Source organism: Phyllobates terribilis, unplaced genomic scaffold, assembly GCF_046119375.1.
Source record: "Phyllobates terribilis strain yellow unplaced genomic scaffold, ASM4611937v1 Scaffold_244__1_contigs__length_2968133, whole genome shotgun sequence".
Classification (NCBI taxonomy): domain Eukaryota; kingdom Metazoa; phylum Chordata; class Amphibia; order Anura; family Dendrobatidae; genus Phyllobates; species Phyllobates terribilis.
In genome coordinates, this window is record NW_027363004.1 from 1,193,951 (window position 1) to 1,221,729 (window position 27,779).

Below are 27,779 nucleotides of genomic sequence, written 5' to 3' on the forward strand. Positions count from 1 at the left end.
GCCCGATGATTTCTATGTACGCCCCTGCCCCACGGCATCAATATACGCGCACAGCACTGCTACAGCAATACACAGAATTAACAAAATGAAGGTGAGTGACCCCCTAACCTATTAGCCCCCTGTGCAGCTGCTCTGGTTGCACCAATGATATCCACTTAGTCTAGTAAAATCTGTCATCCCTCATCAAAGCTGAGCAACAAACTCTCCTAGTTACCCATAGCAATCAGAGATTAAAAGGGTATTCCCATCTCCAAGATCCTATCCCAATATGTAGTAGGTGTAATAATAATATTAGCAAAAACCTCCAATTAGAAATGTAGAATAGTTTTTCTGCTTCGCTGTGTCTCTTCCCTCATGTGCAGGCATTGCAGGACCTTAGGTATCCATGGTTACGACCACTAGCAACTAGATAACTGGTGGTTGTAAGCATGGATATCTAATATTATTATTATTATTACACCTACTACATATTGGGAGAGGATTTTGGAGATGGGAATACCCCTTTAATAAAAGCTGAGCTCTGACTGGTTGCTATGGGTAACAAGAATAGTTGTAATGTTGCTACATAATCTACATAATTTCTCCCCTTTCTCATCAGTCAGGTGGATGTGACGGGGTCCTGGGTCTCCTCCTCCGCTTCCATCCGCTCAGTCTTGTCATGGCTCAGTGAAGGCTAAGAAGCGGGTTATTCTGTTCTTGGCTTTCTCCTGTCCCTGTTCTCCAATCGATTCTTCTTGCCTTCCTTGTGGTTTCTAAGCTCCTGTGTGTCTCCTCTCACCTGCGCTTCTGTGTATATAGGCGCCTGCCATTGTGATGTCATCGCTATGTCATAAATTCCACATTCCGGCACCTCCCATTGTGATGTCATCGTTGTCATAGATTCCACATTCCGGCACCTCCCATTGTGATGTCATCGTTGTCATAGATTCCACATTCCGGCACCTGCCATTATGATGTCATCGCTATGTCATAGATTCCACATTCCGGCACCTGCCATTGTGATGTCATCGCTATGTCGCCATGCTTCCACATGCTGGTATGTGCCTCTGTGATATCACAGCTTTGGCCAATATGGCTGTAGTCCTGGGGCAGCATAAGTCACATGACTGGTACAAGTCATATGGTTCAGGACATTGCAGTCCAATTGAAGAAATCATTGCTTGATTACAATCCGGTTTTCCACACCATTTACCTCACACACATTATTTACACCAGTGCATTATTAATGGCCGTACAGAAGTAGGCCTCAAAAAGGCTGGGTTTATTGAGGTCCTGACAAGACCAGGTAATGAAGGGTTTATTACAGGGTTTGATATGGAGGTTGGATGTGGAACTAGGAATGTGATAGGCTGGTGGAGTTATAGTGAGATTTATATAATAGGAGGGCAGCCATCTTTGGCGTGACATTCAGCGCTGGCTTCACTTTCCTCTCCTACAGACAACATTGACATCTGGAGGAAGTGGGAGAGCAGCTGCAGCGGTCAATTCCTCCAAAGTACGAGAGAGTGAAGATGACTCGCCCCCTGGGCCGCATGGGGAACCCGGAGCCGGGCCTCTGGTGGGATGCTGGGGGTGGTAGTCTCAGTGTGGCGGCGACCCGGTCCGTGGCTCAGGGTGGTCAAACCAGTGGCAGTCTTAGTGTAATAACAAATGTCCGACTACGCCACCCGTGGATTGCGGTCAGTGGGGACCGCCGCTGTGCTGCAGGCCGCTGAGGCTGATGTTGTAAGCGCAGCCAAGTATGGGATAACTCCCCACGGGAGAAGTATTGCCTCAGGGCAGCTAGTGTGGATGATGGGAGTGATGGTGTGAGCGTCCCAGTACTAATGGTGCTGGTGCGGCGATGAAACACAGAGACGTGTGGTGCAGTTCAGGGTCTTTACTGATGGTATAGAGCAGACCTTCCCGGGAGTACTGGTTAGCAGTAGAGGCCTGGTCAGTCTGTGAGCAAGCAGGATCTCCCCCTGGCCAGGTGGAGTTGTAGGCCTCCCCGTCTATCTGCACTCTTTCCTGGCTACCTTGCTCTATGCGGGTAGAAGTAGCCCACGTCCCTGAGTATACTGTGTGGTGCTCACCCTTATGGCCGGTGACTTGGGGCCTTCTGTTAGCCTCCGCTCCACGACGGCGGTGCTGGTCCCTTAGTGTCTTCAGCCAAGGCGAGCTATCTAGCTTCCAGCCTCTGGCACTCACTCCTGCTCCTACAGAGCTCTTGCTGTATCTTTCCCTCTCCAAGCTCTGACTCACCTAATCCCGCCCCAGACCCAGTTTATAAGGGCAGATTCCTCCCCTCCCAGGTCTGGGCGGGCAGTGTTGCATGCTTAGGGCTCCTGACCAGAGAAACCTCCCACTTGCTCTCAGACATAATATTTCTATTACTGTGGCAACCAGACCCCTGGGGTGCCACATTCCCCTCTAGTAAATTTTAGTACTCCGGGACTAAACACATTTTTAAAGAAACATAAATACAAGGGTATAAACGATAATACAATAACATATTTACAAGAAGCTTTAGTTCTTTAAAGGTCACGGCGTGTCCGCAACCGGGTGTCCATATCACCCAAGGTGAAGTTTGTGAAACAAGAGGGTGTCCATGTCACCCAAGGTGAAGCTTTAAGCGAAGTAGGGGACCTGTCCAAAGCAAACCCCTTGCGTTGGCCTTGGGCGTGGCTGCAAGGCTGAAGCTAGCTACTTTGGGCCGCAAGGAGGCCACGCCAGACAGGTTTTCTCTTCTGCGGCCACAGTGTGCAACTATCTACAAGATTGTTTCGGTTATCCAGCGTCCATAACCTGTTAGTCCAAATAAATCTGCAGGGTAACTGAGAAACATAATTAATAACAGGCAACAACAAAAACCATAAACATTTTCAAGAAACAGGTAAATTTACAGTGCATTACTTTATATTTTCCAGCGAGCGGGCATCTGACCTCTAGTGACTCTAGTGGACCTACGGAGCTCACTAACTGGTCCTGCACTACAGGGTGTAGGATGTGTTATGGGTAAGCTGGGCAGCTGTCTGCGCACTCTTTGGCTCACTAGGGGCATGGCAGGCTCACTACTAGCAGAGGGTTGATCCTCCTGCGCTGCTGGTGTGGACTCTTCTGCCTCCTGGGCTGGCTGCTCTTCCAGCTCTACCTGGTCTTCTGTAGGCACTTGAGGGGCTGGCTGGAGAAAGGTGAGGACGGGCACCACGATAGCGTTGTTTACTTGTGTCCAGGACCGGGGAAAGTCTCAGAGTACGGTGCTGATCATTTCCTCCTTTTCCTCTACGGGTTGAGGGTCTTCCTGATCTTCATCCGTGTTTTGCAACTTCTCGGGGCACTTTTTCAGGTGGTCTCTGGAGACAGTGGCTGTGGTCTCTCCTCCATCCTTGCTGATGACGTACACCTTTGGATTATTGTGGCTTGAGGGCAGTACGGTGTTCGGGTCCTTTTTCCACTGGTCGTCCAACTTATGGAGCCGCCTTTTTCTTTTCAAGACCTGCTCTCCAGGTACCAGGGGAACAGCGGGAGCATGTTGGTTATAAGTCCTCTCCTGCCTTTCTCTTGATTGACAGAGACTTCGCTCGACGCTCTCCTGTACTTTCCGATACTGCTGCTGCCGTTCTGTATCCCAGTCTGCCTCTGGCGAGGTGTCCTCAGGCGTCAGGACTCCCATATCCATGTCAATAGGCAGCTTACCAGGTCTTGCTCTCATTAGGTAAGCCGGGGTACAGTTGGTGGAACCTACTGGGATGTGGTTGTACAGGTCCACCAGATCGGGCAGTTTCTCAGGCCACAGGCTGCGTTCTTCCAGGGGCAATGTTTTTAGCAGATCTATCACCACCTGGTTCATCTTTTCGCAGAGTCCGTTGGTCTGCGGGTGATAGGGCGTTGTTCTTATCTCCTTGCAGCCATACAGGTTGCAGAACTCCTGGAAGACCTCTGCTTCCAAGGCTGGTCCTTGGTCTGTCAACACTTGCTCCGGGTACCCGTGTGGACGGCTGAAGTGCTGCTGGAAGGCTCTAGCTGCTGTTTGAGCCGTTAAGTCCTTGACGGGAACCACCACCAGGAACCGGGAGTAGTGATCTACGATTGTGAGGGTGTAGACATACCCAGATCTGCTTGGAGCCAGTTTCACATGGTCCAGGGCTACCAGTTCCAGTGGCTGTCTGGTGATGATGGGCTGCAGGGGAGTCTTCTGGCTGGCACGGTCCTTTCTTCTTAGGTTGCACGGGCCACAGTCTCTGCACCACCTCTCGATGGCTCCTCTCATGCCTACCCAGTAGAACCGTTCACGCAACAAGTACTCCAGCTTCTTCCATCCAAAATGTCCTGCTCCGTTGTGGTATGCCTCCAGAACCATAGCCGCGTCTTGTCTTGGGACCACTACCTGCCAGGTCAACTCATGTGTTCGAGAATTAACCATTCTTCGGCACAGCTTCTCCCTGTAGAGGAACAGCTTACTTTTCTCCTTCCACAGTTGCTTGGTCTCCTCCGGAGTGTCTGGGTCAAGACGGGCATCGGCCTGTGTCAGCATTTCCTTCACCAGACGGACTGCGGGATCACTGTCTTGCGTTTCCGCCCAGCTGTAGTGGGGCAAGGGATTGAATGTCACAGAGCGCCTGCCCTTCACACGGTGGGAATACAGGGTAATCCCAAGACGGTGGAACGCAGGGAGCTCGACTTCTTCTGGATCTTCCCCTACATCCGGTAAGTTTGGCATTCTAGACAGGGCATCCGCGTTGGCATTTGAGCGTCCCGCCCGGTATTTGATGGTGAATTCATAGTTGGACAGGCGGGCCATCCATCTCTGCTCCAGGGCACCGAGCCTTGCAGTGTCCAGGTGTGTCAACGGGTTGTTATCCGTGTACACGGTGAACTTGGAAGAGGCAAGGTAATGCTTGAAACGTTCGGTCACTGCCCACACCACTGCCAGGAACTCCAGCTTGAATCAGCTATAATTATCAGGGTTCCTCTCCGTGGGCCGTAGCTTTCGGCTGGCGTAAGCGATTACCCGTTCTTTCCCCTGCTGGATCTGGGACAGTACGGCTCCTAGCCCGATGTTGCTTGCGTCCGTGTGGAGGATAAAGGGCTGGTTGTAATCAGGGTACGCCAGGATTTCATCCCCCGTGAGGGCCATCTTCAGCTGGCAGAAGGACTCCTCTTCCAGCTTTTCCCACCTGAAGGGCGGCTTCTGGTTTTTAGCTTTCCGAGATTGACCTATCAGGAGGTCCTGCATAGGGGCTGCCATTTTGGTGAAACCGGGAATGAATCTTCGGTAGTAGCCTACCAACCCGAGGAACTGCCGCACTTCCTTTATGCTGGAGGGTCTTGGCCAGTCTTTAATCACGGTGATCTTATCGGGGTCGGGAGCCACTCCGTCAGCACTCACCACGTGTCCCAGGTATTGCACCTTTGGTTTCAGGAGGTGACACTTGGAGGGTTTCACCTTTAGGCCGTAGCTTGCCAGGGCATCAAACACTTCTGCCAGGTGTTTCAGGTGGTCCTCGTAAGTCTTGGAATAAACGATGGCATCGTCCAGGTATAATAGGACCGTCTCAAAGTTCCGGTGTCCCAGACAGCATTCCATCAACCATTGGAAGGTTCCTGGTGCCTTGCAGAGCCCGAACGGCATACAGTTAAATTTGCTGAGACCCATTGGGGTGGTGAATGCGGTCTTCTCCCGGTCCGCCTCTGCCACAGGAACCTGCCAGTACCCGCTAGTGAGGTCCAAAGTAGAGAAGAAGTTAGCAGATTTTAATGCAGCTAAGGACTCTTCTATCCTTGGTAACGGGTACGCATCTTTGTGTGTGATATGGTTGACCTTCCTGTAGTCTACACACATTCTCATGGTGTTGTCTTTCTTTTTCACTAAGACTAGTGGAGCTGCCCAGGGGCTACAGCTGTCCCTAATTACCCCAGCCTCCTTCATGTCCTTTAACATCCCCTTGGCGTGCTGATAGTGTGCAGGGGGTACGGGTCGGTAACTCTCCTTTATGGGAGGATGGTCTGCCGTGGGGATGTGATGTTCTACCCCCTTTACTCGCCCAAAGTCTAGCGGGTGTTTGCTAAACACTCTCTCGTACTCCTGAACCACCCGGTAGACTCCCTGTTTTTGGTGTGAGGGAGTGGAGTCAGTACCCAAATGCAGTTGCTGACACCAGTCCTCCATTGGTTTCTTTGAGCCGTTACCTTCCTCTGGTTGAGATGGAGGCAAGGGTTCCACGGCCTGTACAGAGTTCTGGTTTATGGTGAACAATTTGGCTAGCGTGGCATACCGGGGCAGGTATACTTCTCTCTCCCCGATATTTATGATGCGGACGGGCACCCTCCCATGACGTACATCGACCACCCCCCGTGCTGTCAAAATGGTGGGCCTACTGTCTGAGTAGACGGTTTCTACCATTGCTTGGTAGTCTCTACCTCTTAGACCAATAGCTGCCCGGCACCAAATCATCATCTCACTTTTTGGGGGCATGGCAATAGGGAACGGGTCACACATTCTCACGCTACCTATCTCACCACCAGATAGTTCCACTTGTTGCTGCTTCATCAGTGCCCGGATCTCTTTTTGGAGCACACGCTGCTGGCTGGAACTGGCGTTCTTGGCAACCTGCTGCAAAATAAGAATCCCCTCTGCAAGACAGTTTTCAATTACGTTAGTACCTAGGGTTATTTTTGGGTGACTCTAGCGACGGTCAATGTCCACAATGATCAGTCCTTGTGCCGGCAGTTCAACTTTACCGACCTTGATGTTCACTTCTTTAAATCCTATCTGTGGCACGGGCTGACCATTGCTGGCGATAATGCTCAGGTCGTCATCTGGGTAGCCGGTTATGTCCGAGTCATTCCAGTACCGCTTGAAGAGCACGTACGAGATGTTGGTGACCCGTGACCCGGTGTCCAGTAGGGCACTCATAGGAATGCCGTCCAGTACCACAGGCAAGACCGGACATCCCCCTACGTACTTGTCACGCCAGTTCGATGGGCCTGATGATCTTAGGCCTGGGGGTTGGCCTTCTACCCCAGGTTGTGCCCGTTTAAATGACCGTACATTGCCATATGTCCGGGTTGATTGCAGTGGCGACAGATGGGTCGTCCGTCCTCGTTGTACCTGTCGCTGGGTCTCCCTCTGGCCGATGGGGTCCTCCTCAGTCGGCGCCACGGGACGTCCTCCGTTCCAGATGCCAGCTGGATCTTTCCTGGAGAAGAGACCTGTAAAGACTGCACAGTTCTGGTTAGCGCGGCAACGCTCTTAGTCAGCTCTTGGACCTGATGGTGCAGGTCTGTAGTCGGGTTATTGTTCAAAGCCTGCGCATCAGCTCCCACAGGCCCTGCAGACAAGGGCGCCGCGTCCTGGTGATAAGTGATAGCAGGGCACCTGTGGGTCACAGCGCCACCTGGTGCCGGTTCTCCGAGCACCCGGATGGCTCTGTCCTTGAACTGTACAAAGTCCAGGTCAGGGTCCTGTAAGGCCATTGCCCGCAACTGGGTTCGGTGGGCATTGCACAGTAGACCCTCAATAAATTGTTCGGTCAACAGCTTGTCTTCATTTCCCACGCTGTCAGGGTCTGCCTGCTTAATGGCTCTCAGGGCCTCTTGTAGGTTTAGAGCATAGTCTTATACTTTCATGTGCCCGTTGTTTGCACCCGTAAAATCTGAGCTTTATTTTGGCTGAGGTTCGGGTATCAAATGTGTCTTTCAGCCGGGCTAGTATTTCTCTGACAGTCCTCTTCTTCCCAGGTGACCAGGACTTTACCTCCCTTTGGGCTGCCCCGATTAACTGGGCCTCCAGGATGCTTACTTTTTGCTCTTCCGTGAGGGGGTATACCTGGAAGAGGCTATCCAATCTTTCCCTAAAGTCACTTAGGGTATGTGACTCCCCTGAGTACTGGGGTAGCCAGGTTGCCCCCGGGATATAGGGCATGGTGAATGGCATGACCGCTGCAGCGGTTGCGCTGGCGGCCGGTGTGGCGGTGGAGCTCCCCTCGGTATCCAACATCCTTCTACCCCCCTAGTGGACCGTGGCCTACCTTGCGATGCTCTTCTTCCGTAGGCCGCGGCTCCGCAGTCAATCGTCGGGGTAGAGGACCTGGCGTCGCACTTCGATGACGTCAGCGTCGCTCTTCCTCCCTTCCAGGACGTTGCGCAGCGTCAGTGCGTGGGGTGGAGCTTCGGCTCTCGCGCGCTTTCGGCGTCCACGTCCCTCTTCTTCCCGTGCGGCGTCCCGAAGATGGCGTCCGATGGCGGGAAGTGGCTGCGGATGGCGGGAAGACTGCAGAAGATGGCGGGAAACGACCCAAGATGGCGTCCGATGGCGGGAAACTACTCCGGTCGGCGGGAAACTTCACCACAGGTAAGTACAAAAGTCTTTTTCAGGCACGCAGTACCCGGTGGTTGCGGGCACGAAATCCTGCCGACTACGCCAAAGTTGACTCGCCCCCTGGGCCGCATGGGGAACCCGGAGCCGGGCCTCTGGTGGGATGCTAGTTGTGGTAGTCTCAGTGTGGCGGCGACCCGGTCCGTGGCTCAGGGTGGTCAAACCAGTGGCAGTCTTAGTGTAATAACAAATGTCCGACTACGCCACAGGGCAGCTAGTGTGGATGATGGGAGTGATGGTGTGAACGTCCCAGTACTAAGGTGTTGGTGCGGCGACGTGTGGTGCAGTTCAGGGTCTTTACTGATGGTATAGAGCAGACCCTCCCGGGAGTACTGGTTAGCAGTAGAGGCCTGGTCAGTCTGTGAGCAAGCAGGATCTCCCCCTGGCCAGGTGGAATTGTAGGCCTCCCCGTCTATCTGCACTCTTTCCTGTCTACCTTGCTCTATGCGGGTAGAAATAGCCCACGTCCCTGAGTATACCGTGTGGTGCTCACCCGTATGGCCGGTGACTTGGGGCCTTCTGTTAGCCTCCGCTCCACGACGGCGGTGCTGGTCCCTTGCTTGTGACCGTGCCTCCGGGCTTCTAAGGCCAGAGGACCTGGAATCCCCTGCCGGTTGGATTCTGCTGCTGGACCTGGATGTCCCCACAGCCTCGGACTCCGTGTCCGAGTTTAGTGTCTTCAGCCAAGGTGAGCTATCTAGCTTCCAGCCTCTGGCACTCAATCCTGCTCCTACAGAGCTCTTGCTGTATCTTTCCCTCTCCAAGCTCTGACTCACCTAATCCCGCCCCAGACCCAGTTTATAAGGGCAGATTCCTCCCCTCCCAGGTCTGGGCGGGCAGTGTTGCATGCTTAGGGCTCCTGACCAGAGAAACCTCCCACTTGCTCTCAGACATAATAATTCTATTACTGTGGCAACCAGACCCCTGGGGTGCCACATTGACACCTCTGATTGGCCGCAGGGATTGCGGACCCCGGGAGAGCCAGTGCTGACACTGCTGGAATGGCACAGAGTAGAATAGTTATTATTTTACTGAGGGGAAACAGTGATTGAGAAGTTGTCTGAATAGTGGAAAAGCCTTTTAAGTTTGGGGGTGGCGCGTTCTCATGAAGCCTCAGCGCCACCTGATGGTGTTTAGGTTTTCTACAATAGGGGGCTAGTTAATGTTGTGACTTCATTGCCACCTGCTGGTCATTCAGTGCAATGCAGAAGAGTTTACTTTATTATTATTATTTTTCATTATTGCAGGCTTCATCAGAGGTCGTTAATCCAGAAGATACTTTGCATCAGGTCCTCAGAGTGCCCAGAGTCAGTTAGGATGGACCATTAGTGGGTTGTGGTGATGACCTCCGGTGAGACATGCCAGTTACACGCTTTCACACCTCACGTACGGTAACCTGAGTACATCTTTTAGGCCACCGGGTGTTGCAGTTGGGACAACAGTGTGAGGGGCCTGTAGCAGCATGGTCTGTTAGGGTTGATGATGCGGAAGGATGTGTTGGGACTTGGCCAGTGGCAGCAGAGACTGTTACCAAAAATAGGCTTGTCCGTCTGCAACAAAGTCTGACTTGGGAGCGTGTGTGTATGCTTTCAAGGACCATTAGGGCCTCATTTAAAAAATGGAAGTTAAAAATATTTGGAAAAGGAAAACTGCAGCTATATCTACTTTACTGCCTCTTGAGTGTTTCATCACTGAAATGTGGGAGCAGGGAAAAAGCATAGGGAGGTGGAGGGTGAGCAATGTAGGAGGCACTTTTGGAAATTGGCTACAGGCATTTATTATTCTCGGCAGGGTGCTAGGTGAGGAGAATCCTGAGCACTGTTCAGATCTGTTCTGTAGTGATAAGCTAACGTGCTCCGATAAGGCGTTATCCGAGTATTCTCGGGTGCTAAGAGTATCTTCGGCGTGCTTGAAAAATATGTTTGCGTCACCGCGGCTGCATGTCTCACGGCTGTTAGACTGCCGCAATACATGCTGGGCTTGCCAGTTTGTGTGCAGCCGCGGCGGTGTGAACATATTATTAGAGCACGCAAAAGATAATCTGTTAGCACCCGAGCATGCTCAGATGACACCTTATCCAAGCACGTCTGCGCAACACTACTGTTCTGTTATCTTGATGCAAATTGGGAGGATTATAGTGTGTATAATAATGATGATGGCCACTGGATGCCATACCATAATGATACTGGCCACTGGATGCCATGCCATAATGATACTGGTCACTGGATGCCATGCCATAATGAAACTGGCCACTGGATGCCATACCGTAATGATACTGGCCACTGGATGCCATACCGTAATGATACTGGCCACTGGATGCCATACCATAAAGATACTGGCCAATGGATGCCATACCATAATGATACTGGCCAATAGATGCCATACCATAATGATACTGGCCACTGGATGCCATACCATAATGATACTGGCCAATGGATGCCATACCATAATGATACTGGCCATTGGATGAGCTTGAGAGCAGAAGTCGGTGCAGACTTCTGGACAAACCAGGTCTTCATAGGTAATTGAATAAAATGGAGGTTAATTTAGAATAAACTTACAATTAAAAAAGGTATAGATAAGGCTAAGATATAAAAAAAACTTCTACAGAAACCTCTAGGAATGAGCAGTGGGTCGGCCTTCTTGCAAAAGGGTGAAGTATATAAATGTAAATTTCTCTCATGCATGTGTAGCACCCTGAGGATTCGGCTGCTACAGGGGTATTGCACCTCAAGCCAGAGGTGTGGTATTCCACTCCCGGGTAAGGATGGAGTGTGGAACTGAGCTCAGTAGGCTGCATACACTACATACATCCCATTTCCGGGGGACAGATCAACGGTACTCCCACCAGTTTATGTGCAGGTACGATAGTGTCTGTCCCTGGCTGGAGTGGGAGGGGGGTGGAACATCCCAGTAGTGTAGGGGCAGATAGGGGGAGCAGTCTGGGTAAAGCTAGGAGCTCATTGGGTGCTGGTCACCTGAGCTCACACATAGAGGGAGTATATAAGGTGGGAACCATCTTAGATCAGGGTCAGACAGGCAGACAGCTACTAGTCAGTCTGTTGTAGAGGGTCAAGCAGTCCTGAAAGAAGGAAGAGAGAGAGGAGTCAGAAGGACCCAGAGGGGAAGAAGAGGGAACCCCAAGAGCCCAAATACAAGCAACAGGGTGAAGGGTTGGCACAAGGGTACCGGATCCCAAGCTGGTGGAGGGCACTAATCCTCAGCCAGAGACCGGAGGTTGTGGGCAGGATCTGCCACGACCCCCCACTATATCCACCCGAAAGGCAGACCAAGTATAGGGTCAGGGAACCCAGAGGAGGTGTACCCACCAAGAGACCCGAGGGAGCCGGACATAGGTGGATCCCTGGTGGGGAAGGCCAGAGAAAAGGAACGTCAGAAAGGGAGCTCAGGATCACGCTCCAGAATTACCTGGGGGTTGGCCGAGTCCAGGACCTGGTGGACGCAGCACGGCTCGGGCGGTCACTCAAGGCCGGAGTGACCAGAACAACAGCAGTAAGTAAACACCCTGAACTGCACAGCCCGACTCTGAGTCTTAATACCATCCTCACTGCACCACCACAACCACCACCCTCTACAACTGACCCCCTGAGGCTATACCCCTCCCGTTGGGGGTTATACCACCAGAAGCTGCACACACACCACCAGCCTCAGCGGACCCTGCTGCAGCAGCGGCCGTATTGACCGCAAATCAACGGGTGGCGTAGTCGACACGAAAGAACATCCAGCAACATCTGTAGGACTGCCACACACTGAGCTTGACACCCTGGGTACGGACCGGGTCACCGCCACTCGGAGACTACAACCCCCATCTGATCCGGCTCCGGGTATCCCCCAAACAATACTGGCCCAGGGGGCGCGTCAACTTTGGCGTAGTCGGCAGGATAACGTGCCCGCAACAACCGGGTACTGCGTGCCTGAAGAAAAGTTCACCGTTACCTTAAAAAGAAGTCTCCCGCCGGTTCCGGAGGGTCCCCGCCAACGGACCCCATCACAGGTCGTTTCCCGCCGGTTGTCCGCCATTTGCAGCTTTTTCCCGCCATTTCCAAAGATTTCCCGCCTTGGAAGAGCGGACGCCATTATGGGCGTGCCAGAGGGTGGCAAGAGGCCACCTCCCATCGTGGGCCAGGTCGAAGAATGGCGCCAAAAGCGGAAACCGCGCCCACCAACAGAGACTGTGATGCTGGAAGTGTCCATCAGCGTAAGAGAACTGCCCCTGGAACTGACAATCACAAAGTTGCCCCGGGACCACCCTCAATGTGGGCGGAGACTGAACAAAAGAACGAAGATGGGTGCAGCCTGGAGGAGTCTGGAGAGAGCGCACCCGGAGACAAGAAGTCTGGAGAGGACTCCGGAGAAAGCGTACCCGGAGATGGAGGGAGAGACAGGCAGCACCGACCCAGTGGTCAGGAGCCTGCTGCAAGCAACAACCCCACTAGGCTTAGTGGAGATCCTGGCACAGCTCCCCCGAGACCGGGAGTGTGCACAGACCGCGCTGGAGGGCCTCGCACGGAGGATGGCCCAGGTGCAGCAAGACACGCTGACGGAGTGGAGCCGTGAGATGGCCCAGCAGACCGGAACCCGTCAGCGGAGCACGCCACCCGAGACGAGGAGACAGACCGCCTCTGAGGATGGTGCAGGAGGAGTGAAGGCCGGAGACGGCGCCGAGGAGGGAGCTGAACGGACGGAGGCAGGTAAAGGGGACGTCTCTACCCCGAGCCGAGAAACCGTGTACCTGTCCCAGCTCCCCGTCGCAGAGCCCGAAATTCCCCCTGCCGTGCCCGTCGCTGCATCGTCACCGTGCCGGACTAGGCCTCAAGCAGAAGCCGCGGCCGCGACCCCTGTGACGTCACACGCCTCGACCCTGAGCGCGACCAAACAGGAAATACCAACGGCCTGGTCGCAAGGTCTAGTACCTCCGGGCGCCGCAATTCCAACAGCGCCCCCTACCTCCGCGGAGCCACCGGCCTGGTCGCAGGGCCGAGTACCCCCGGGCGCCGCCGTCCTTACAGTGCCCTTTACCTTTAGGGTGCCCCAAGCCTGGTCGCAAGGCCTGGTCAACCCGGGCGCCGCTACCATCAACGCGCCCTCAACATCTCGAGTGCCGCACCTGGGCGAAGATCTATTTGCCAAGCACACGTGCCCGGATGGGCAGCCCTTTGTATGGCCCCAGGAGTACTACCAACTGGAACTCCGAAGAGCAAGGCCCCTGTGCGAGCCTCTGATTCCGGCTCCGAAGCCCGTCAGGAGAACCCCGCTCCCGCTAGAAGAAGCACAATTCGAGTGGAACCCCACCGGAGGAGACCTCATGGGGTTCACTCAAGAAACGCGGGCAGCTGCAGCAGAGCGAGTGGAGTGCTGCCGCCAGCAGTTGGCAGACTTCGAGCGAGAACGGAAAGAGAGGCGGATCCGAGAGCAGCGGCTGCAAGAACAGAGCGCAGGGCAGAAGAGCCGGACCAGGAGGAACCCCCGTGCAGCTCATGGTCCCCGTACCACCGGGACTGTGATTAAATTCAACCTGCAGCATGGGTGGGGCTTCATAAGAGACCATCATACCCCCGGCGACGTCTTTGTAACCCGCAGAGACGTAGAGAGCCATCTGCCGGAGGGACACAGAGGTCGTGACCTGTACGTAGGGGACGAGGTCACGTTCACCCGGCACAAGTGTGCCAAAGGACCCTACGCCCTCCATGTACACCGGCTGACGGAGGAGGAGCTACGGTGTGAGGAGGAGCAAGAGGACCCGGACGGGTCTGAAGATAAAGAAGGAGCAGGAGGACGCCGTCGTTAAAGTACGGTAAAGAGACTGTAAATAGTTACCCGCCGGGGTACAGTGAACTGTTGCTGCTTTAAATATGTCCCCGTTGGGACAAGTTTAAACTGTTACCCGTATTTCCCTTAATCCAACTGACCGAGGACTGAGAGCGGTCATTCCTTCCTTATACCTGGCCGAGGACTGAGAGCGGCCATACTTTCCCCTGTATTTAGTTGCGCTTTCTAAGGCGCCCCCTACCGGTTTTATAGGAAACTGTTGTTTTTCTTGAAGAGACTGTCGCACTTTACCCGGTCACAAGTTGCACCGTGGCCGGAGGAACAAGAATGTTATTTATGAAAAGTTTATGCTGATATATATACTGTTTTATATGTTTATGTTTTATGGAAAAAAATTTGTATGTTTTGGATGTTTATTCTCTTACAGCCCGAGGACGTGCTGTGATTTACCAGGGGGGAATGTAGCACCCTGAGGATTCGGCTGCTACAGGGGTATTGCACCTCAAGCCAGAGGTGTGGTATTCCACTCCCGGGTAAGGATGGAGTGTGGAACTGAGCTCAGTAGGCTGCATACACTACATACATCCCATTTCCGGGGGACAGATCAACGGTACTCCCACCAGTTTATGTGCAGGTACGATAGTGTCTGTCCCTGGCTGGAGTGGGAGGGGGGTGGGACATCCCAGTAGTGTAGGGGCAGATAGGGGGAGCAGTCTGGGTAAAGCTAGGAGCTCATTGGGTGCTGGTCACCTGAGCTCACACATAGAGGGAGTATATAAGGTGGGAACCATCTTAGATCAGGGTCAGACAGGCAGACAGCTACTAGTCAGTCTGTTGTAGAGGGTCAAGCAGTCCTGAAAGAAGGAAGAGAGAGAGGAGTCAGAAGGACCCAGAGGGGAAGAAGAGGGAACCCCAAGAGCCCAAATACAAGCAACAGGGTGAAGGGTTGGCACAAGGGTACCGGATCCCAAGCTGGTGGAGGGCACTAATCCTCAGCCAGAGACCGGAGGTTGTGGGCAGGATCTGCCACGACCCCCCACTATATCCACCCGAAAGGCAGACCAAGTATAGGGTCAGGGAACCCAGAGGAGGTGTACCCACCAAGAGACCCGAGGGAGCCGGACATAGGTGGATCCCTGGTGGGGAAGGCCAGAGAAAAGGAACGTCAGAAAGGGAGCTCAGGATCACGCTCCAGAATTACCTGGGGGTTGGCCGAGTCCAGGACCTGGTGGACGCAGCACGGCTCGGGCGGTCACTCAAGGCCGGAGTGACCAGAACAACAGCAGTAAGTAAACACCCTGAACTGCACAGCCCGACTCTGAGTCTTAATACCATCCTCACTGCACCACCACAACCACCACCCTCTACAACTGACCCCCTGAGGCTATACCCCTCCCGTTGGGGGTTATACCACCAGAAGCTGCACACACACCACCAGCCTCAGCGGACCCTGCTGCAGCAGCGGCCGTATTGACCGCAAATCAACGGGTGGCGTAGTCGACACGAAAGAACATCCAGCAACATCTGTAGGACTGCCACACACTGAGCTTGACACCCTGGGCACGGACCGGGTCACCGCCACTCGGAGACTACAACCCCCATCTGATCCGGCTCCGGGTATCCCCCAAACAACACTGGCCCAGGGGGCGCGTCACATGGAGTTTCCACGCACGCCCAGACAATATAATGAAATGACATGGAAATCTGTATTCCAAGCAAAACATCCATATTCACAGGTGATTAGAATGAGAGAAAAATGTATTTTGAATAATAGTTACAGTTCAGAGATGGAGATGAGACATAAATTGTGTATACAGGACCCCTATGAATGAGAGAGGGACCTACTCTGTTACAGAAGAGTGCAGTATCTAAACCAAAGTTCTGGCTCACAGTAACAAAGTTTCCATGCATGTTCAGATTAAACATTACAATTCTTAGTTCTCAAGGATAAGTCTGTTGCAGGAGACCTCCAGACACCTGGTTTCTGTGAGTACATTTTATCCATAGAATAACATGGTACAGAACTTTCTAACAATATCTGCAGGCTCAGCCTTGATTTCCTTTACAGAAACAAAACATGATTTACTAAAGCTAGACTATATCAGACGTATCACAAGTAATATAACATATTGGAATATTATGGATTATAATTACTGTATTGATTATTTTCTTTATTAGAAATATTTAAAGTAAAATATAATTAGTTCTTAAGCATAAATCTGACAAGGAGGCTTCCAGGCGGTTTGTTTTTGGAAGAATATCTGATCTATAGAGCAATGTCTTACAGAACCTTCTGACCATATCTGCAAGCTTAGCACAGAGGCAGATCTGTTTTCCGGCACCCGGAGCAGGAATTCAGTTTGGCGCCCCCCACACACACCGCTCATGCAGTTTGAATAGTAGTCATGTGACCGCTCATCTACGATTTGCTTTTTGACAGTCACGTGACTACCTACTCTTCCTAATTCTCTCAATTTCAGTCAAAAACTACAGCCTACAGGCTAGTTGTCACATAACCGTAAGTATGAAAATCACATACGAGTGGTCATGTGGTGTCTGCTGGACCCAGCTAGCAGAGCTGAATCCTGACATTGAGTATATTACACGCTGTTAGGATTGGGCATGCTACAGTACTTAATTGTATAATTAAAAGGGTTGTCCAGGTTTGTGAATAAAGTCGGAAGAACTCTAGGTGACTGCAGACTTCTGAATACTCGCAGCGCATGCACTGCACACTTTCACCTTTCCTCCAGTACAGGAGAATCCTGAAAGGTCATGTGAGTCCAAGTATGAGATTTTCATATTTCTGGCCACATTCCAACTAAACGTGACCAGCCTCACTCAAGTAATTTGTATAGAATGAGGCCACGCATGTCTAGTCGGCATGTGACCATTAGAGATGAGCGGTGTTCGAATCGAACTGTTCGCCAATCTCAAATTCGAGTGGTTTTGGGCGGTGTTCGAGCCGTTCGACGAACCCGAACGATTTGAAAAAAATCCGGCTGTTCGAGGTTACGTTCGATAACTGTTCGTGCACCCAAATCATAACTGGATTTTTTCTCAGTAATGCTGATAATGTTAATACACAGTTTGAGTGTACAGCGGGGTGGGGGGAGGGGCAGGGGATGGATCTCTGCAGGAATAATGAAGATCTCCATTTTTTTTTTCTCTTTCCCGCATTTACAGTGGGGAGGTGCAATCTATCAGCAGCGCACACACGGAGCGAACTGCTTTTTTTCACACAAGCAAGGGCATGTGTCATTGGCTGTGTATGTCACATGTCCTTGCCCTGTAAGACCCAGCCATTTTCCCCGTCGCCACCATTTTCTCACTGCTGCTGCTGTTAGCGCTATATTGTGTAACTGAATTGCAAGCAAATTTTCTCTTAAATAGACAGAAAGGTTTAGGGAGTAGGGACTAGTTTGTAATTGCAGCCCTTTTGAGGGTTAGATTACATCAGTTCCTATCACTTTTTGCCAGGCAGGTCTGTGCCAGTGCTGTGAAAGTGTTTTTGACAGCATTTGGCTAAATCTAGCTAAACAAATCCTTTGGGCCTATTGCAGTGTGTTAGGCAGTGGAGTAGCCTATCTGTGTTGCAAGCTACACCACCTGTGTATGTAATACTCATTTTTTACTGCACCTACCCAAGTAAAACCTTTTGGGCCTGTAGCAGTGTGTGGTACTCAATCTATTAGGCCATCTATACTAAGCTCCACCAGCTTTCAAATTACTAATAATTTTTAGCTGCATCTTGCCTGGAAAATAATTTTGGGCATAGCAGTAGTGTGTGGTAATCATTGTATTAGGCCATCTATACCAAGCTCCACCAGCTTTGAAATTAATAATAATTTTTAGCTGCATCTAGCCCGGAAAATAATTTTTCTTCCCAATAGTGGTAGCAATAGAAATATGGGGCGCGCGCCTGGCTAACAAAAATATACGCTTCATAACAAAAAACACCAGCCTAGAGCACTGCATTAATAAGATGGCATTATCGTCTCTCCCAGTGCTAGGCCAACTACGCCGGCTAGCATTCCTGTGCCTAAAACACAATGTATGGGTCCGCGCTAGCCACGATGCTGAGGGGTCTAAAGCTGCTGTTAACGCTTTATCACAATTCAATTGGCAGATTTTCACAGAGCTCCTCCCCAGCGCCCACCCATCGGGCAACAGTTGCCCACCCTCCCTATGGGATCTAGTGGCGAATAGTTGATGCCATTAATCAGAGCGTCAGTTGCCCCGTCGACGTGGCAAGCATACGGTAAGGCATGGGAAGAGTGGACACGACTAGTAGCAGGCAGACGGGTTGACCAATGTGAACAAGCCAGATTACAAGTCACCATAGAATTTCTCCACCAGCTAATGATGAGGGGCTTTTCAGGGGCGTCAGCGCAGCGGTGTCTGACCGGAGTAGCATTTCACTTCCAACTACTGAATTGAGGAGATGTGACAAAGAGATTCATCATCAGACAATCCATAAAAGGGTGGAAAAGGGGTCAGCCAAGTCAGGAGTGTAGACGTCCCATCCCGTGTCAGTAAAACTGATTTCTCACATCACATCCCTAACACCATTAACATGACACTCACAATTTGAAGCAACACTACTGTCTACTGCATTTGCGATCGCCTTCTTCGGGGCGCTATGTATAAGCGAATTAGTCCCTCAATCCAAAATTACCACCAGTGGAGGCTTATTACACCAGGACGTAGTCATAGCCAATAATGCTATACGTCTACGCATACGCCAATCGAAAACGGTTCCAGCAGGCAGGGGCACTTGGGTACTTCTACAACCCACAAACGGTACACTGAGTCGGGTAACAATAGTAAAAACATATATAACCATCAGATCACAAAGTAATTTCTTCCTATCACACATTGATGGAATGCCATTATCAAGATACCAGTTCCAAGCTATATTTAATAAATGCATAACATCCGCAGGGAATCACCCCAAAGATTATGGGACACACTCATTCCGCATAGCCGCGGCCACGGAAGCAGCAAGAGCAGGACTGTCAGAAACGGAAGTTCAGAGGATAGGGAGATGGCGTCCACGTGTTTGGCGAGATACATAAGACCGGACTTGTTATCCTAACGTGGTTTGTTTCTTCTACAGGTGACGCTAAGTCAACAGTGTGGGTGATAGGCCACTCGTATATATATTGGGCAGAAAAAAGGGCGAAAGTCCACCCAGGCGGGAGGAAATTAGAGTTTCATAACACATATTTCAACTGCAGAGGTATTAGAGGCCTGCTATGGCCACAGGTACTAATGGAGGTAATCAAGGTAGGGAGAGAGGCAAGAGGTCTGGTCATCTTAGTTATACAGGCCAGGGGAAACGACCTAGGTCATCACAAGAGCGCATAACTAATGGCAATAATGAAACTAGACACTGAGCGCTTCAGAGAATTTTTCACAAAACTAGCTATAGTATGGTCAGAGATTGTGCCGATAGCGGTGTGGCAAGGTGCGCGAGACATCACGGCCATCGAACGGACAAGGCGGGTAATAAATATTCGGATGGCAAAATTTAGAAGCGACAGAGGCGGTGTAGTGATACGACACCGACAACTGGAAGGAGATAAAGCAGGCCTCATACGGCCCGACGGTGTTCACTTAATGGATATTGGACTAGACATATTCCTGTCAGGACTCCAGGACGGAGTGGAACAAGCGTTAAGAGTGATGGGTGGGGGTCAGAGTCCTGCATACGAGTACGCAGGATCCTCCGTGGCCTGGAAATAGAAAGGACATGTTGGAGAGTTACATTTGTTGGCCAACTTGCCAGAGTGGAGACCCAGGGCATGCTGCAACAAGCTGAATTATTTTAGAAATAAAATGCCTTTCTAATGGAATGAGTATAAAGAGTTAATAAAGCTGTGACCGATCCTCACCCATCCAGTTGTAAGAGTTACATTATTGTATCGTCAAGGAAAGGGGGGCGGTAGGGGGGCTGAGCGTCTGGGTTTGGTTGGGGGTCCCCACAGTCTGCCTAGGCTAGATGCATTTAAAAATTCTTATTAGATACACAGGCGGTGCAGCTTGCTTCGCAGCTGGGCTACTACGCCCAAAGTATTGCCTAGGCTAGATGCAGTTAAAAATTCTACGCTGACTAGCAGACACAGAAGCTTTGGAGCAGACCTCTGAGTAAACAGCTCTTCACACTCAACCATCTGTGTTACCCCAAGCCATAATGTATGTAGTTTCTCACAGTTAAAAGGGGGGGGGGAGCGACCCAACCCACCTGGAATTGACGATGCCAACGTCACGTAAGACACAGCAAGGGGACTCAAAAAAGAGTCTCCATTTTTTCCCAAAATTGTGGCACAGACACCACTTAACCCTAGAACGCATACCTGGGGCCTCGCAGGCCCGCCCTGTTAATTGTTTTCTATTTTCTGCAAGATTACTTCAGTTAGAATTTTGAAACTCTAGGTATTCTTCATGTATATAGTTGTTTGTCATTTGAGTTTGAGTTATTCCATGTTATTTGCACACGGGCCTGAAAGGTCCCAGGTATGTGAAAGTGTAGATTTTTATGGTCATGCGTTCTAGGGTTAAGTGGCATCAATTGCCCCACAGTTGCTTAAAATGGTTGGTGAGGTGATTTTACGAAATCCTCAAGCTTTTAGTCTCCCCAGGATGACACAGGGGTAGAAAAGTCCTTGCGAATCCATGATTTGTTCATCTTTATGAACGTGAGTCTGTCTACATTCTCAGTGAACAGCCGTGTGCGCTTATCTGTCAGCACACCACCAGCAGCGCTGAACACACGTTCAGAGAGAACGCTGGCTGCAGGGCATGACAAGATATCCAAGGCGTGAGTGGCGAGCTCCAGCCATTTTTCCAGATTGGAATCCCAAAATGAACAAGAGTCCAGTGACAGTCATGGCTTCGATGTTCACTTGGAGATACTCCTGTACCATCCTCTCTAGGCGTTGACTATGTGTCAGACTTCTTGTCTCCTGTGGCCTTGCAAAGGATGGTCTAAAAAAGTGGTGAAACTATTCCACAAAATTGCTGTTACCAGTAGATACTGTGTTACTGTTACGGTTTGAGTGATGAAGACTCGACAGTCCCACGGTTGGCAAGTTAGAACTGTGAGATTCACTATGTGCACCACTGGTGTTTTGTGGAAAAGCGCATGTAAGATTCTGCAACAGAGTCTGCAGATACTCCTGCATGCGTAAATCCCTTTTTATGGCAGGAATTATTTCGGCAAATTTACTTTTGTACCGGGGATCTAAGAGTGTGGCAACCCAGTAGTCGGGATTACTTCGAATTCTGACAATCCGAGGGTCATGTTGCAGGTAGTGCAGCAAGAAGGCACTCATGTGTCTTGCGCATCCAGGAGGACAAAGTCCTTGTTGTGTTGGTAGCGAGGTAACAATCATGCTTCCTTCCTCTGCCCTCTCCCCCCAACCTCGCACAACAGAAATGTGATCAAGGTCTCCCTCATCTGATGAGTCTTCCATGCCCATCGCCAGTTCGTCCTCCACTTCTTCCTCGGCTCCTGCACCTTCCTCAACAGTTTGGCTGCTACCATGCGCCCTGGTTAATCCCTCTCCCCCACCCTCCCATGCCTGCTGCCTTGGTGCTGCCGACCGTCTGGACCTTGGAGATGTTATCCCTTCCGCAAACCAATCCTCTACTTCCTCCACCTCCTCTTGTCCCACCACCTGACTCTGAATTCTGTTTAATGTGTGCTCCAGCATGTAAATCACCGGAATAGTCATGCTAATAATGGCATCGTCGTCAGCACTAAACATCTTCGTAGCCATTTCAAAACTGTGCAGAAGGGTGTGTGGCGCCCCTGAGGGTTCAGTCGCCACAGAGTTACTGCATCTCACCCAGAGGTGTGGTATCTCACCCTCAGGTAAGGAAGGAGTATGGCTCGGGACCCTAACACCTGCATCCAACACATACCCGCAGTGGGTGTAGGGTGAGATTACTCCTAAGGGAGAGCACAGTCCCAGGTCCCTAGCTGGCGGGAGGGTCCTATATAGTGGGTGCTTAGGGGAGCAGCTTAGGGGAGCACATGACAGGGAGAGTATAAATAGGAAGCCATCTTAGAAAGAGCAAGCCAGTCAGAGGAGGAAAAGTGACAGGAGCAGAGGCTCTGCGCCGGAGGCGGGCCTAGCCTGGGAGGCCCAGGACTGAAGGAGAGAAGAGAGGAGTGGGAGCAGGAAGGCTCCAGGAACCGAAGGGACCCTAGGGGTACGGGCCGTGCAGAAGGCCACCTGTACTCCCGCTGCTACCAGGAGGTAGAGGGGTCAGGCCAGATAAGGGGAACCGGTCCCTCAACTAGCGGAGAAACAGCAAGGCTCAACTAGAAACCGGAGGCTGCAGCATTTCATTTACTGCAGGCCAAAGTCCACACCAGTCTCACTAAGAAGGTAGCCACATAGGACCCAGGGGACGGAACACACGTCGCCCGCCAAGGCCCGAGGATACCGGATAGAAGTGTCACTGGGTGTGAGGTGCAGGGAGAAGGCCAGAGAAAGGACACACAGAAGGGGGTCCTGCTAAGTACCCCAGAGCTATCTGGGGGTGGACTGAGCCCCTCACTGAGTATGCACAGCACAACGGGGGAGATTGCTCTGGTACCTGTAATCTGGACTGCAACAACTGTGAGTAAAGATCTTGGGACTGCATCACATGGACTCTGTGTTCATTACTGACTCCCTGCCCTACAACTACCATCATCCACCCACACTGCCCTGAAGCTACACTCTTCCTGTGGGGAGTAATAATACCATTGCTGCAAAACCACCAGCTTCAGAGGACTGTTCCGCAGCAGCGGCCCCTTTTGCCGCACTCCAGAGGTGGCGTAGTCGGACATTATAAAACCCATATATACAAATTACCCTTGGATTGACCGCCCTGGGTCACCGCCACAGTGACTACAACCCCCAGCGTCTACCGGCCCGGCTCCGGGTACCCCACGGCCCAGGGGGCGCGTCAACTTCATAGGTCCCTGATCTGAGACCACTCCTGCAGCGTGATTTGCCCCACCTCTGGATCTCGTTGGCCCAGGCTATACGTCAGAACGTATTGCACCAGGGCTTGTCGGTGCTGCCACAGTCGCTGCAACATGTGCAGAGTTGAATTCCACCGTGTCGGCACATCGCATTTCAGCCGGTGAACTGGCAGGCCCAACGACTTCTGTAGAGATGTAAGTCGTTGAGCTGCGGGATGCGAACGGCGGAAGTGAGCACACAGCGACCGTGCCGTCTGCAGAAGGCCATCTAGTCCGGGATAGTGGGCTAAAAATTGATGGACAACCAGGTTCAACATGTGAGCCATACAAGGCACGTGTGTGACATTGCCCCGGCGAAGGGCCGCACCCAGGTTTGCAGCATTGTCGCACACGGCCTTCCCTGGTTTCAGGTCCAGTGGAGACAACCATTCATGAAACTGGGTCTCCAGAGCTGACGACAACTCCTCAGCTGTGTGACTCACATTTCCCAGACATTTCAAAGTGAACACTGATGCCATTGAGCCCTGCTGCCAGCATAGTAAGGAGGTGTGCAGGATTCTTTCTGTGCAGTTAGAAAGCAGGTGGCATTACCAGACAGGCTTTGGGTGCAGGTGGAGGACCGAGAGGAGGTTGAGGAGGCAGAAGCAGTGGAGGAACTTCGAGATAAAGAGGATTGACGCACAACTCGTGGGGATGGTAAGACTTGGACAGCAGCCCCTTGTCCTGCTGTCACCATAGTTACCCAGTGCCCAGTCAGCGACATGTAATGCCCCTGTCCATGCCTACTTGTCCAAGTGTCTGTGGTGAAATGCACCCTGTCACACACAGAGTTTCTCAAAGAAGCGGTGATGTTGTGTGCGACATGCTGGTGGAGAGCAGGCACACCTTTCTTTGAGAAGTAGTGCCGACTGGGCATCTGGTACTGGGGCACTGCGACGGACATAAGGTCTTGAAAATCCTCTGTGTCCTCCAGGCGGAAAGGCAGCATTTCTGTAGCCAACAGCTTGCAGATGGTGAAATTCAACCTCTTAGCTTTGTCATGGCTAGGAGGAAATGGTCTTTTACTTTTCCACATCTGAGGAACCGAGGGCTGGCTGTTGTGCTTAGACGGGGTTGAGTAGGGTGTCCCCGGCAAACTGCCGGTCTGTGAGGAAGATGCAGGCGGACATGTTAGGTTGCCTTGATCCAAAGGTGGTACTCTCGATGTCGGAGAGCGCTCAACACCAGCAGGTGTTTCCACTTCCCAATGAACTGACGACCTGCCAATCACACTGGCTGTTGCGGGTAAAGAGGTGGCAGGTCTACGTCCAAAAACATGTGTGACTGCTGTCCCCCCAGTCACAGAGGATGAAGAGGCTGCGGATGCACAAGATGGGGCAGACAGTGGTTGGCCCGGCCCGCTAGGCCGCATTGTAGCACAGTGAGCTTCCCACTGTAACTTATGCTTCATATCCATGTGACGGTACATGCATGAAGTACTCAAACTATGGATTTTTTGGCCTCTACTTAGCTTTTGGTGACAAATATTACAGATAACACGAGTTGGGTCATCCTTATCGATCTGAAAAAATGCCCAGGCTATGCAAGGCTTAGAGCCCATGCGACCTGAAGAGCCACTACGACTTGTGGTCAGAGGCAGAGTTGTGGTTGAGGATGCAGTTGTTGACGTGCTTCCAGTACTACGTCTCTGTCCAGGAAGGCGCAACCTAACCTCATCGTCAATAGCATCTGTGATGCCCCGCTGCTCTTGGTATCACAGATCCTAGAAGAGTGCATTGATGGAACCCTCCACAAGAGGCCCCCATAAACATTCACACATCTCCACCTTCCACCTCAGACCACCAGAGGGAGCCCGTTAGGGATATAAATAGGGAAGGTGGAGCTAGGCAGTTCAGTTCTTCTGAAGAGTTCCTGCAGTAGAGAAGCCTAAGAGAGGTCAGTCTGCAGTGGAGCTCAGTCTAGTCTAGAGAACTCAGTTAATAGTTCAGCAGTGGAGCACGAGGCTCCTGCTCGCTAGATTCAGGGAGCCCAGTTAGAGCTTAAGGTGTGCCGGCGCCATAAGATCGGTGAAGCGCGGCAAGCTGCCGTTAGTGTGTATAGCCTAGTGAGGGCCCGAGTAGGCCGAAGGCGAGTGGCGAGTTAGTACATAAGGGGCAGAGGAGCTTAACCAGCTCACCCCGAAGCATTTACCGGACACCGGATCCGAGCTTACCGGGATCTCTATGACCCAGTAAGGCATAACTGGAATCCCTGGAGAACTACAAGTCCCAGGATCGCTAAGGTGCTGATACGTAACAGAGCCAGGAGACGCTTAGGCCCCGCATACTGGGAGCGTGAACTCCAAGAGAAGGCCCTACCACAAGGTCAGCCAGCGCAGGACAGAGACAAAGTTAGGCCTAGCTCCAGGCAGGTCAGAAACTTACTACGCAGAGGCAAGAAACAGGAGGCCCTACACCCGCTCATTGGGGAGGATCCTGATATGCACCCTTCACCCTACAGTGCTCCGGGATGTGCCTGAATTTCCACCAGTAAAAGGTACTGAAGTGACTACCGTGTCCGTTCCCGTTCTTGCTCTGACCCAGCTGGGTCTTGCCTGTCCTGCATTCCCCCTGCATACGCTGCCCTGAGACCTAGCTCCACCTGTGGGGAGCTATACCATCGAGCTGCCTTATCACGGGCCTCAGTGGACTGCTGCAGCGCTGGTGCTTCTCACCAGATACCACAGGTGGCGTCACGAACTCTTATAAAATTAACAATTATCCACCCTTTTAAAGAGTGACCCCAGGGTACGGGCCAGGGAGCTGACCACCGCGACATCCCCAAAGCCAGGCAAAGGCCCGGGTACCGAGTCATCCCCATCCCCTGGGCTAGTCACATCCTCCTCCACCTCCTCTGCTGACCTCATCGACTAGCTGACTGTGGGTTGACAGGAAGTGGGATCTCCAACCTCGTCATCATCACCCTGTGTGTTCTCACACCCGTCGTCCTCAGAGCCAACCTCTTCCTGCCCTGACCGAAAAGTCAAGTTGTCGCTCCAATCAGATATTTGAGTCTCATCATCGTCTTCATCATTGTCTCCACCAACAGGAGTTACAGTTTGGGAACGAGGGTCTACATTATGCTCAGAACCTTCTTCATCAGGTCCTGGATCCAACTTATAAAGATTCTGGGCATCAGTGCAGATCATTTCCTCGTCTGGATTAACCGAAGCTCTGGAGCAGACCTCCGTTTCCCAGGCTATAGTATGAGTAAACAGCTGTGCAGACTCAACCATCTGTGTTACCCCATACTCAGACGGGCAGCTGGAGACTTGGGAGCTGTGAGGAAGCAAGTGCGATTGGGGTGACACCTCTGAGGACTGGAGTATTTGTGATGTTGAAGTTGAGGTGGAGGAGAGCCCACTTGAAGGAGCACTTGATATCCGTTGAAGCACCTGCTGTTTTTGTGCCTCATCTGGAATTTGTAGCGATGGGCATGTCCGTAAGAAAGGGATCTTATCACATTGTCCACGAAAAGAAGTCGACATCTTAGTTTGGCTGGAAGATGGTCTTTCTTCTGCAGATGTTACTCCCCCCTCCCCCCCCACCGCGGGGGGGCTCGACCCACCAGCGGACAGGCACCAGTATTGGGAGAGGGGGTCTGGCCGTCAGGGTCCACCTCGGCTCTGGCACAAACCCGGCGACACGGAGGTGGCACGGGCAGGAACGGACTGGCCGTGTCGGCTTCGCACTTTTTTGGTTTTAGAAGGGCATGACATGCCTATATCTGTGTCTCCCCCTCCTTTTACTCCTCCACCTCTTTTCTTTTCGCATGACTATATGTACTTGTCACTTTTCCATATGTTAGTTATGTCTTCTGAGCAGTTTGTCAGCTTTTGGACACCGTTGAAGGTGTTTTCTATGTGTTTCTATGTGTTTTTGTTTGCCTGCTATTGGTTTTAATGGTTTTCGAAGGTGTTTGTCGAACAGTTCGTCGAACAGTTCGGCGAACATACGGGTGTTCGACTAACCGAACTCGAAGACTACGGGGGTGGCTCAACACTAATCCTTACCTCGGAGAGGAGATACCACACCTCATTAAAGAGATGCAGTACCCCTGTGGCGACAGAACCCTCAGGGGCGCCACATTACCATCAGACTCTCTCACCACTCAGCCCACCCGTTTCTTGTGCAGTGATAAACCAGCTGTTCTCCACCTCCCATACACATTTTCTAAGCATTCCCTATTTCTTTCTTCAGGTGGTCCTGACATCAGTCCCCAGCCGAAACATCTTTATGGCTGTAAAAATGATCAAGAAAAAGAAGGTGAAGGAAAACATCCTTATGAGAGAGCGGCGGATACTCCTCGCGGCCCGAGACTGCCCATTCTTATGTCACCTCTATACCGCACAGCAGTCTCGGAAGCTGGCGTATTTCATCACGGAGTATCTGTCCGGCGGCAGCCTCGAGGCTTTGATTGACATGTGCGGCTGCCTGAACATCGACAGCGTAAGGTGAGTATGAGGAAGATATACGAAAAAGAGAGCAGAGGGGTGAAAATAAAAGCAGAGGTGGAGATGTAGCTGGGAGAGGACTGGCAGGTCATGTAGCCCAGGAGGGAAGGAGGTATCAGCGATGACATTGATACTACACTCTGTTCTCTCCATCA

At 51.7% G+C, this 27,779-nt stretch overlaps 1 protein-coding gene across 1 annotated transcript; it reads left to right on the top strand.

The window, feature by feature from the left end:
- On the top strand, nt 1–27,628 carry LOC141217699 (protein kinase C-like 1). Its single transcript, XM_073665836.1, has 2 exons — nt 1–91; nt 27,371–27,628. The coding sequence occupies exons 1-2, from the start codon at nt 86–88 to the stop codon at nt 27,626–27,628; spliced, it is 264 nt and encodes an 87-aa protein (XP_073521937.1). The 5' UTR covers nt 1–85.
- The last annotated feature ends 151 nt before the right edge of the window (nt 27,629–27,779 follow it).